At 43.3% G+C, this 12,268-nt stretch overlaps 1 protein-coding gene across 2 annotated transcripts in view; it reads left to right on the forward strand.

Annotated features, from left to right (window-relative positions):
• Nucleotides 1–1,065: 1,065 nt before the first annotated feature.
• Nucleotides 1,066–12,268, forward strand: part of CNGA3 (cyclic nucleotide gated channel subunit alpha 3) — a 33,761-nt gene continuing 22,558 nt past the window's right edge. For both annotated transcript variants that reach the window (XM_075093534.1, XM_075093525.1), the window contains exons 1-2: nt 1,066–1,232; nt 10,433–10,564. In XM_075093534.1, the coding sequence (XP_074949635.1) occupies nt 10,464–10,564 (101 nt within the window). In that variant the 5' untranslated portion in view covers nt 1,066–1,232; nt 10,433–10,463. The remainder of the gene's footprint in view (nt 1,233–10,432; nt 10,565–12,268) is intronic.

The raw sequence follows: 12,268 nt of genomic DNA on the forward strand, positions 1-12,268 counted from the left end.
CTTCGGGGCGCTTCAGCAGAAGAAGATGAGGGAAGCAGGCTGCCTGGCGCAGCTGGGAGTCAGGGCGAAGGTGAGCTCCCTCCAGGAGAGGGAGGGAGGGCTGAAGTGTTGAGGACGACACCTGTTCAGCGGTACACTGAGGAGAAACGCCTCTTCATCCAGGAGGCGGCCCCGGTCCCGGCAGCAGCGCTGTGACCGGCTGCGGGCACCATCCCCTCACGGCACCCCTGAGGCGGGGTGTGCCGGGGCGGCGGGGCGGAGAGCAGCCCCGCTCCGAGAGGGGAGATCCGCTCCCTGACGGCTGCCGCGGGGGACGGGACACGGGCAGGCGGACGGCACAGGCTTCCAGCTGGCAGCGGCGCGTCCCCCACCCGCCTCCCTGACGAGGCTCCGCTCCCCGACCGACAACACCCGCCGCCGCCCTCAGTGGACCGCCGCGCCCGGCCCTGGCCCCGGCCCCGCCGCCCGGTCTCTCCCCCGCAGCACGGGCGGCGGCGGCGGTGGCTGAGGGAGGCAGCGGCGGGAGGGGTGAGCGCCGGCTGCCCGAGAAGGGCTGACGGCGAGGCGGGTTAGGCGCTGGCTCCGACCCCGCCGCCCCCCGCCTGCCATGGAGGAGGGGACGAGCGCCCGGCCGGGCGCAGCTCCGCCCCGCAGGCACTGAGCTGGGCCCTCGGGGCCGGGGCCTGGGTCGCTGCCGGGGAGCCCCGCGGGGTCGGGGGGGAGCCGCCCCGCAGGGTCGCGTCTCTTTCCGTGCCGCCGCCCGGTGCTGCGGGGCCCGTGCTCTGCCCGCGGCGGGCTCCCCAACTTCCCACGGCGTGGCGAGAAATGTGCCGGGCGGCCGCCGAGCTGCTTTGACGTCTTGATCCTCTCGGAGAACTTAATAGGATCGCAAAACCCTTCGAGCGGCTTTTCCCGGTGAGCCGGGCTTAGGCGTGCGGGTTTTGGCCGTAAATCCGCCCGCGCCGCGCTGAGTGAGGGGCGCCCGCCGCGGGCCGTGCCCCGCCGCCCCCGCCGGGCCGGGCCGGGCCGCCGCTGCCGCTGCCGGGGAGGGCTGGGGTGGGCTGCCGGTGCCGGTGGTTCCCGGCGCCGCGGGCCGGGAGCGGCGCCAGGAGCGAAAGGCGTCGGGGAAGGGCAGCGCTGCCTGTCAGCGGTGGTTAAGGATAACGGCCCGGAAGAGCCTGCGGTCGGACAGACGGACGGGCTTCGGATAGTGCGGAGGAAAGCGCGGGAAGGTGAGTCTGGGAGAGGGGGCGGTTAAGCCTCCGCTTCTGTTACGCCCGTGAGAGTGGGGTCTTGTGCTGTACCTGGCTACGGTTCTAAACCTTAACTCAAATGCTTGGAGTGGAAACATAACTTACAAGCTCCTCTCTTCCTCTCTTCCTCTCTTCCTCTCTTCCTCTCTTCCTCTCTTCCTCTCTTCCTCTCTTCCTCTCTTCCTCTCTTCCTCTCTTCCTCTCTTCCTCTCTTCCTCTCTTCCTCTCTTCCCTCTCATTAATTGACACAAAGATCCATGCATCCACAATTAAATTGGATTCAGGACACAAACTCGTGCAGAAGTGGGAATCCCTGAGAAAGAGGCTCCTCAATGACTGAGGATCGATGATGACCTGATGTCAGGCGCTCCTGTTGCCTGAGGCTTGGCTTTACCAGTTTGATCGAACTTCACTGCTCCCTGGTGCCTGTGGTACAACCATGAGGTTGTCAAACCTTGTGTAAAGAAATTGCTAGCAAATAACTACAAGAGCAGTGAAAGGAAATCACTTTCCTGGGATTCCTGGTGCTCCTGCTAAATTGACCTTGTGTTTAGCAATATGACATATTTTGCAGAACTTGTGTAGTGTAAACCCGGCCGTAGTGTACCTAAAAATGTGCAAGGTGCAATAATGGCGATAATCAGTGTCTTTCTCTAATGCATGGTCCACTCCCTTGCTAAGAGGAAAAAGCCAAAAGAAGGCAAGGAAGAATGACATGAACGTTACTTTAAATTTTGGAAGAAATTATGTTAAATGTAAATGTTGGGAGTGGTTAGGAGTGGACACTTTTTACTCTAAATTGTTTTCCAGATTCAGAGTTGTTATGTTCAAAGCAAGTACTAAGAGGACTGTTGTATTTAAAATCTGTCATTTTTGTTGTTGTTAATGAGTAAATTGTAGTTTCAGATGTTACAGTTTTTGAAATAGCGTAACTTTGCCTTCAGTTGGCACCGTTATTTTTTTCTCTGATATTTTTGATGTTGTTTTCTTTGAGTATGCATGCTAAAACCATCCGATTAGAAAAATGCACGGTGCAGATGGTAATGGGACTGTCAAGATGTCTAATCAGCAAGGGTAGTCATGGTAAACAAGCAGCAAATGACTTGAGGAAAGAGCACATCAACTTTAAAAAATTATACACCATCCTTCCCTGTCAGCGTCTCTCAGCTTTGCCTTCTGTATACCTCTGCGCATCCCAGCCTTTGTCATCCAATTTGCACCCAAGCTCTGTCATTTCGGTTCAGCACGTTATCCTGCAGCCTTCTCCAATGTTGCCATCTCTTTTCATTAGCGTCTCTTAAATCCTCTTCTGTCGAATGCCTTGTTACAGCATGTGAAACGTGACACAGATTACCTCTCCTGTCTTCCTTCCCTAGCCGAAAGGGATGGCTGTAATAGGTTACATGAAGTGGGCAGGGAGTGGATTTGAATGGGTAATGCTTATGTGCGTGCACGTGCACACATCTAAACATATATATTTTACAGATACCTGTTCAGAAATGTAAACCTGCAGTGTTTCACCTGTACTCATAACCTTGCTATCTTCACTTTTAAGAGTTACCTCGGCAAATGTATGCACTGACAGAGATATTGGCAGAAACGGTAAATTTTAGACAGTGGTTGCAGAAGCCTTGTACAGAGCTTATTTTCTGTATAGAAACATGGATGCCTGTGTCATGTTAACCCATACTAGTGACAGAAACAACATGATGTGACTTGGATGTCCAGTCAACTGTAAGTTATAATTTACTGTGGTTTAATTTACAATGTTATGTTCAATATATACAGCTGGTTCTTCCTGAACAGTTTCCAGTCTTAAAAAAAAAAAAGTTCATAGCAAATGGGCTGCAAAAAAAATTAGTAAATTTTAGAAAATTGAACAGTGTTACTAATAATTCACAGATGTAGAAGAATTGATACATATAAGAAGAATCCAAAATAATTCCATCTAGTTTAAAGATTATTTTATTACTACAAGGTAGCAGGGCCTCAATCATCAGATGGACCAAGGATAATCATATGCATTTCATTCTAAAAATATAAATTATATGTATATGAATATGCAGTGTTGTGTGTAGTATATGCACATCTGGAGTACCTGTGAGAGGTTTGACAGATCTTTAGTGCTGAGGTTATTAGGCTATGCATATTAATTACGTGCCTTTTCAAGAGATATCAGTGCCCACAGACTATGGAAAATGCAATATGATGTAGCAGAGAGTAATAAAATTTGAAAAGTGTACTCTTAAAAAAGGTCACAGGATTTAAAAATTGTTGATTTAAACTTTTATGTATAATGATTCATGAGGGTTAGGTGGTGCAGCCGGCTTATTATTTTTTTCGAGCCCTTGGGCTTCATCCAGTATCCTTTATACAAAGCTGATTTGCATGAGAGTGTGCCAGAGATAAATCTGCAGGTTAATTTACAAACCTCCAAATCATTGAAGAAAAACGTTGTACTTTGTCTTCAAATTGCATAGTTGCTTAAAGGTCCAGCGTCCAGACTTTGAAGTCTGATCGTTGCCTGTAGTGGTTGACGCATTGGAACTGCAGGCTGTCACATATATCGTATACAATATACATAACATACAGCTGAACTATGACTATTATGAAGTGATATAACAAGGATCAGGTAGGTGGAGGTCAAACCCCAAAATAAATCCCAAGGACTTACCAGGGTTGAACCTGAGAGGCTGTATGAGGATTTGGAACGTGTCTTAACTAAAATAATGTAAGTGATCCTATGCAGCTTATCGCTGCTTCCACAGTAATAAGTAAAAAGTTGTTGACAGCCTCAAGAGCAACAGTGTATTACCAAATAGACAAATATATAAGATCCATTATAAAATCATACGTAAAGCCACCTTTTCCTTTATGACAGTGATATACATTTCACCTTGAAAAGCTGTTTTTTTGAATTCTGCCATATTTTCTGTCTGTAGTCCTTTTAATCTAAATAAATAAGATTTAAGAATATTAAGTGGTGGTATAAACAATTTGATCCGCTGTCATTACTTGATAAACAACTACTATTGCTTCATAGCAGAAGTATTAATCTTTGTTTGGTTAACAATTTTGAATTAAGGGTGACTTAACATGTTCTGCCCAAAAGGGGAACTGCTAGAGTAGCCCAAACGTGAACTCTCAGTACTCTTGAGAGGTAGACTATAGTAATTCAAACTTCTTTCATGGATGTTTAAACAATATGCATTATTGGATGATTTTGACAGGCTACACAGTTCATTTTGGTGGCTTAACTGGTAGCCAACAACTTCCTAAATTTATATAATTTGTCATATTTAAATGTATGCTGGTGTGTTAGGTTTTTTTTGCAGCTGAGTGTGTGCAAAATTGTCTGAAACCCAGGCTATGAAGCTGCCCAAAGGCCTTGACTATATCCAGATTGCAGTGGGTGCTGAACACAGGCATTCCTGCAGCTGTTCTGATATTAAATATTAAAAATTACAAGGATACTTTAAGCATCCAGTTCTCTGATTTGGTTGCCTAAAACTGGGTAACTAGATTCAGGCTCAGAGGACTATCTACCTATCTGTCTGTCTCGTTAAATCGTTTGTGAGCTATATACCAGTTTTAAGTGCCTAACATGGATTTATCAGACTTATCAGCCTTCAGGTAATCAAGTTTTACCCTCAGTGTAATTACTAACTTTAAATATTCAGAGCAGAGAGTGTACTTCAAAGATAACAGATATTTTATAAAGGGCAGATACCTACTTGCATTGGGTGCCCAGGGGCTGGTGGGGAACGGGGGGGTGGCAGGGTGGCCTCTGTGAGGAGAGGCAGGGGCTGCCCTGTGCTGGACATGGCCAATCCCAGCTGGCTCCAGCAGCCCCACTGCAGGGCATGGCTGAGCCCCGCAGCCACGATGGTCGCACCTTGGGGAAAATGTCTTTTAGAAAGGACACCACACAAGCGGTGTGTGAGGGGGGAGGGAAAAAAAGTGTGAGAAACAGCTCTACAGACACCAAGGTCAGAGAAGAAGGAGGAGGGGAGGTGTTGTTCCAGGCACCAGAGCAGAGATTCCCCTGCAGCCTGTGGCAGGGACCATGCTGGAGTAGATATCCACTGTGGAGGACCCTGCAGTAGTGCAAGTAGATATCTCCTGAAGGAAACTGCAACCAGTGGAGAGGAGCCCGTGCAGGAACAGGTTCTGCGGACAGGAACTGTGGCCCATGGAGGACCCATGTGGAGCTGGTTTATCCTGAAGGACTGCAGCCCATGCAGTGGATCCACACTGGAGCAGTATTTGAAGGACTGCAGCCTGTGGGAAGGACCCATGCTGGAGCTGGGGAACGGTGTGAGGAGGAAGGAGCAGCAGAGAGGAACCATTATGGACTGACCGCAGCCCCCATTCCCCACCCCTTGTGCTGCTGGGCGGAGGAGTTGGGAATGTAGGAGTGAAGTTGAATCTGGGGAAGAAAAAAAGGGGGAGAGGTGTTTTTGTCTTTGCTTCTCACCATCCAACTCTATTTTAAGTGGCAATAAATTAAATTATTTTTCCGCAATTCAAGTCTGTTTTGCCTGTGATCATAATTGGTAAGTGTCTTTATCTCGACCCATGAGCTTTCCCATCTTACTTTCTCCCCCTGGCCTGCTGAGGAGGGGGAGTGAGAGAGCGGCTGGGTGGGTGTCTGGCAGCCAGCCAAGGCCAAGCCACCACACTGCCGTTAACAACTGTGTTTTTAAATACAAAGCTGAGCTCCTCTCAGTTCTTAAAACTGTCTTGTAAGCACCAGCTTTTAGTGGCAGTTTCAGGATTGTAGATCCCATCTAGCTGGTGCTGTCTGTCTGCGGCCCTGCAAAAGGTGTTTGCAGACTCCTCCACCTCTGCAGTGTTTTCCTGCTGAATGACTCCTGATAGCTCCATGCTTGTTTTAAGCTGCTCTCTAGTCAGTTGCTTGCCAGGTTTTTGAAACGCTGATCTCCTCCCTAGACGGCTGAACACATTTATCATTATGAACCTCGGAGGCCTAGAAGGAACAAATATTTCTTCTATATCCGATAGCCAGTAATTAGTCAGAATTTTATGTGCTTCATGTAGCGCCAAACCGTGTTGCTTCAGGAGGTCTCACCAAATTTTTGCGTTATTTTTTTTTACCAGTCCCATGTTCTGTTGCTCTCTACCACAGCTGGGTATGCATGGCACAATTTAATAATGAACCTTCATCCACTCTCCCTACCTCCTTCAAAAACTATATTAATGTATTTTATTGCTTAATAGTTTTTCTGTGAAATTTTTCCCTCCTCCTTTCCTCCAGTCTAGTGCAGAATAAGAGTTCAGACCACATGGTATATTGAATTTGGATTTTATAGCTGAAATCACTGTAGGGCTCTGAAATGAGCTCAAATTTAGCCTAAATATTTTTATTTTATAGCTTCTTATTCTTTGCCCCATTTTTCCTTTTTCTCCCATTTCTATGTCCTTGATCATTCTTGCCGTGCTTTTATTCTGCAGTATCTTTCTGTTTAAGAGGAGGACCAGTAGTTTTCCATATAAGTCCGCACTGTTGTTTCGTGGAGCAGTTTTAATGTTCTTTGTGTCCTTAACACTTTCCATGTATACATCCCTTCACCTCGTTAGCTGTTGTGCCAGCAAGCCTGCCCCACATTGAGCAGGGCATTTCACTGAGCTGTACATATGTAGTGTTCAAGTTCCCTCTCTGAGAGCATACTCTTAATTTGGAAGCATATAAGGTAGTAGTTTACATGCTTTTCACCGGTATTCATTGATTTCCATTGCACATCACTAGCCATCAAATTGAGAACTTAATCTAGCTGATGGGGCTCACCCTGAAACTCCTTGCCCACAGTGCTTTTTGCCATCCTGACAATTTCTTGTCTCACTGCTCCTTCTTTTCATCAGCATCGTTAATGAGAGGTTTTCCTATGGAACCCTGGGAATATTGTTCTTAAATTTCTGCAGCGGTGAAGGTGACTTTAATTCTGTTCTTGCTTTCTGTCTTCTAAGAAGTTAGTTTTTCATCCAAAATAGTGTTTGGTTTCATATCCTATTACTTGCTTTGTTTTTTTATAGAATCATAGACTCATTAAGGTTGGAAAAGACCTCTAGGATAGCTTTTGGGGGGTCTAAATAAGATATACAACTGTTTTCTGTATTCAGTGCTCCACTGGCAACGCAAACCGTTCCAGGAGATTATGAATATCTAATTCCAGTGTCTACTAGTAGTGTCTAATTCCAGGCTAGTAATGTCTGATTTCAGGAGATTAGTAACCTCTGGAGACACCGTTTCAGTTTGAAGTTTACAGAAATACTGTACTTAATGGTTTTTAACCAAACTTTCAGGAGGTGATGCAGAAATGACAGGTCTGAAAAGCCACCTGCAGTGTTTGAAATGTAGAAAGGTGTTGTTCACTACTCTCCAGGTTCAAAAGCAATGTGTCTTTTGAGTGAGATACTACATGTTGGTAGTGTCACCCCTAGACCTCAAAAGATTTTTATTATGTCATACTTCTATTGCTTTAAAAAAGTTATTTCTTTTGTTGGAGATTATAAACCAGGCAACTCTTAAGTAGTGTTGTAAATAGACATCAGTCTAGTTGTGAATTACCAGAACTAATTACAGGGTTGTTGTTGTGTTAGGTGGCAGAACTAGTCAAGATCTTAACTCAGTGCTAGCTTTGTGTTTGAAATACATCCTTAGAAACAAGTTAATGCTTTGTTACTTATGAATCATTCTGGTTTTCCCACCATCAGGCTTTTAAAACCTTGAACTAGAATAAAGTGGAAGTTTAATGGGGGTACATGGGGAATACATGATGGTGTTCAGTGGAAGAGTGACAGTTTGCACCTCCCTTCCCTGATGTGATAGAGAGCTCTATTGTGATTTTAAAAAAACCCACAACATTATTTGGTTGACCTTTAAAGGAGAGGAGGGACTATATGGAGCAGTGAAATCCAAGCAGCTCATGCCACTTCACTCTTAAAAGTTGTCTTTCGTGAGACTTAGTATAGCTCAAAGCAGTGGAAATGAAATAGGTAGCAAGAGCAACTGTTGGTAGGAAGAAGCAATTTGCTACTGTGCCTTACTTTATGTACGTGCATAACAATTTCTCAGCGGAAGCATGCTGCTCTGTTTTTAAATGCAGTGGCTGTGACACCCTGGCTATTGCCTTGTAGCCTCCCATTGTAACTTCAAGTCTTGGAACCTGGGCAGTGAGGCAGAGTGTGAGTTGTAGGCTACTTTTGCAGATTTTGGCAGGCTGAACTTCGAAAAAATTGGTAGTAACAGAAGAAAAAACACATTTTCTTCTTACCTTCAATTAGGTTCAAATTTATATATGAGAAATGGGAGTTACCTTAATACTCACTGTTACGGCAAAATAAATGTTCTAATCACCAAAGCACTATTGCATGTCATCTATCTAATTCTGTGTAACAAAGAAGGTAATGGAAGCGGTAATTATAACTAAAAAGTGGTTTATGAAAAATTTTCCTGGAAATGAAATATTTTTGGCGTCATACTTATTTTAAAACCCATTCATTTTGCTGGTTAATTTATTAATAACAATGTTTGTGTCCGAGAGGCTGAATCATTCTAAAAGAAATCATATTCACTGATATTTATGATGGGTATACATTAACAGAAACATAGAAGTAATTTGGCAGATGTTTTTTGAACAGGCAATCGATTCCTTTTATGAGACTGTTGTGGTTAACATTTTCGTATGTAGTCATGTTTTTAGCATAAATTATCTGCAGTTTAGGAATGAATTCTTCTGAGTGAACATTCAGATCTGAGAGTGGGTTGAAAGACCCTTTTGTTTTTTAAATATATCAATGTGTTATAGAAATGCCTATTTTTTTCCCCAATAAAGTTTAAGTTAAGCAGCATGTACAGAGGTCAGTTTAAGATGAGACACAATTATACATCAATTAGATTGCACTGAGGGCTATTTGTAGACTAATTTCATTACTTCTGGATCCAAAAATCAATCTATTTTATATTTTGAAATATATTAAATAATTTTGAAGGTTATATAGGCTTCCCTTTAGTTCTCTGGGAATTAAGTGGAGGGTAAATCAAGTATCTGGTTTTTAAGAAACTGAATGCATAACATAGACCTAATCACGGATTGTGGGCTTTGCTTCAGGAATAATTCAGGGCAGAATGTTATTTTCTGTAACATCTCTATTTCATTTGCTGCTAAAACAGAATGTTGTGTGGTTAATGAGACAGAGGATTACAGGTGAAAAAGGGACAGTAGATGGTCTGAGGTGGTCGAATGATCCCAAGAGAATTTCACTCTAGTTGTATCTTAAACAAAAAGGGTTCCTGAATGGAGTCTCAAAGCTTAAAAAAAAATATTCAAAATTCAAAACTTTCACTGACAGTCTTTCTGTCCCTTTTTTGTAGAGGCATTTGTCTTGAGTCTTAAAACCTATTGAGCAGGGATAGATGTGGTATGAATTTGACTTCCAAATGTTGCTAAGGCATCGAAGGCCAAATCTGGAAAGGAATTTAGGTGAATTTCCTAAATCTTATAGGAGCTGGGCTGCTAGATATCTTAGCAGAGCTTGTCTTGAAGCGTTATAACAAAAATGACATCTGGAAATAAATGGGAAAAAACCTAGAATCTGTTTAATGCAGAGTTTAGATAATACAGAATTAATGTATAGCATATATTAAGCTGAGGGGTACATTTCATTAATTATCTGCTTGGTTAATATGCATTTTCAGAATAAAATACTTCATTATAAAATTAGCATAAGGGGATCGACTTAAAGTGGAATGGGTTGTCCTAGCACGTGTATTACCTAGCTTTTTTTGGTTGGCTTTCTAACTGTAATCTTCTTTTAATGAGATTTTAAATGCAGTTTCACTATGGGTAATAGGTACGACAGTGTAGGGATTCAGAAAGTCCAGAGACTAAAAAGAATATAGCATCATATAACCTTTTTCTTTGGTCACAGTGAATTTTCTTTGTTATACTTTTACTAGCACTTTTTTCTGTCTAGTGCAAATAAATCAAGAAACAGGTATCATATTGTGTGTGTCAATACCGCTGGCTACTCTTTACATGGTTGGATTTGCTTTTTCCTGTTCCACTGTTTTAATAAATCACTCTCTTTAAGAACTGAGGACATTTCTTTTGCAGCCTTCACAAAATGTTTTTCCCCCCCCCCCCTCCCCGTTTCAGCTGTCATTTAGATGTTGATATGTAAAGCAAAATGGCAAAAATCAACACCCAGCACTCCTACCCTGGTATGCACGGACTGTCCGTCAGAACTACCGATGAAGATATTGAAAGGATTGCAAATGGCTGTATCAGGTAATATATTCCTTTCATCACAGTCAAGAGGACAGATTGCTGCACAATTTGTGGCACTCCTCTAGCTCTGGATTACGGGAGTGTTGTATCATGATATTGTTGACCCAGTGCACTTAAATGACTTAACAATATATATCCAAAATACAGAAGGGACAGCAACAGGAAAGTTGTCATGGCTTGTGGTTTTGGAACCAGAATCTCAGGAATAAACCCCGTTTTCACATCAGTGGGAATTATACCAACTCCTTAAGGAGAAACCTCTTTCTCAGGTCACCATGCAGATAGCAGAGTCTGTACTTCCCCCAGTCTGTGGGATTTGGAGAAAAGGGGATCCTCCCAGCGCCATGCAGTGAAAAGCCTCAGGAAGTTTTTTTTAAAGGTAGCCTCTGCAAATCGCCTGGTTCCTGTGATAGGGAGCATTTGTAGTGTATAAAGAATATTGGCTTTTTGTACTGGCTTTTCAGAGCCTCTCACTGTACAGTGGACTTGTAACTGTTTCTTTACACTCACTTTTTTCTGTTTTCATAGTTTTAAAGTGGCTGTTTAAAATGTGCCAGTGTGCTTGCCCTTATATTTTTTTCACAGTACCAGTCATTTGTCTAGTCTGGGCAAACCCTGCTGGGCCTGCAGGAAAGGGTCTGATGATCCACAGCACCTGTACATGCTGGAAAAAGTGTTCTGCTTTTGGCTTGTCACGGTCAAGCACCTCCACTACATGGACCTTGTCAGACTGTCTCTTGCTGTTCAAATGTGTACCCAGGCTAGAGCACTCAAAATCCTGCTGGGCTGACAGGACTGCCTGCGTTATGATAGCTTTGGATTGCATGCCCTTAGCATCTAGTATGGATCACCCCTGTCCCGTTTGAATTGGTCCTTTTTTTCTTTCTGCTTTGCTTACATGATACTTTCCGTCATGTAGGTGTACCTGTGCTAGTGAAAATGGAGCCGCTTTTATTCTGCACAGTATGGCTTGCTTGACTTAGTTATACTACGCCATGGTCTCCTTAGGGAGATTTGCAAGAGCTGTGTCCCTTTGTCTCCATTTACAGTGATATCTCAGAAACAGGGGAAACACAGATCAAAACGACCCTCTTCCATTATTTTTTTTTAATGTCCTTTTTGTATAGGGTATCAGAGATTGACAGCTCACAGAATGCAATTACTGGCAGGGATGCGAGAGCATTGTTATAAAGGTTTAAATGTGAAATTAAATCACTGCAGTTGTCTGCAGTTTCAGAGGCAATGACTTGCTTATGACAGCTAGAGGGACTGAAATATGAATTGCACTTTATCATGATGAAGATGGTCTTGAAGAGCCATTTTTTAAAAGAAAGTTTGCTGTTATTAGCATTAATTATAGGAGTTCATAGATGAGTAAAACAATACAATCTTACTCTGCAAAAAGAGATCTCATATTTAAGATTTTGGATTGCTGAAGTGATTTCCAGTAAGTATATACAGTACCTTTGCAATACCACTCAAAGAATTCTGATACGCATTTTTTTAAAATTCAGATTTGTTTTTGAATATGTCTGTACCACAGAATAGATCCAGTCCAGAATTTTAGCCCTTCTTTGCCTTGTAGCAAAATATACAACTCTGGCCATTGGAAAAAAAACAGGTTTTCTAGAACAGCAGCATTCCTCCTTTGCCTCTGTCTTCCTCTGACTCCTGTTGGCTATAGTTCAACAAAGCAATTAAGCA

The sequence above is a fragment of the Phalacrocorax aristotelis genome, chromosome 1, assembly GCF_949628215.1.
Source record: "Phalacrocorax aristotelis chromosome 1, bGulAri2.1, whole genome shotgun sequence".
Classification (NCBI taxonomy): Eukaryota; Metazoa; Chordata; class Aves; order Suliformes; family Phalacrocoracidae; genus Phalacrocorax; species Phalacrocorax aristotelis.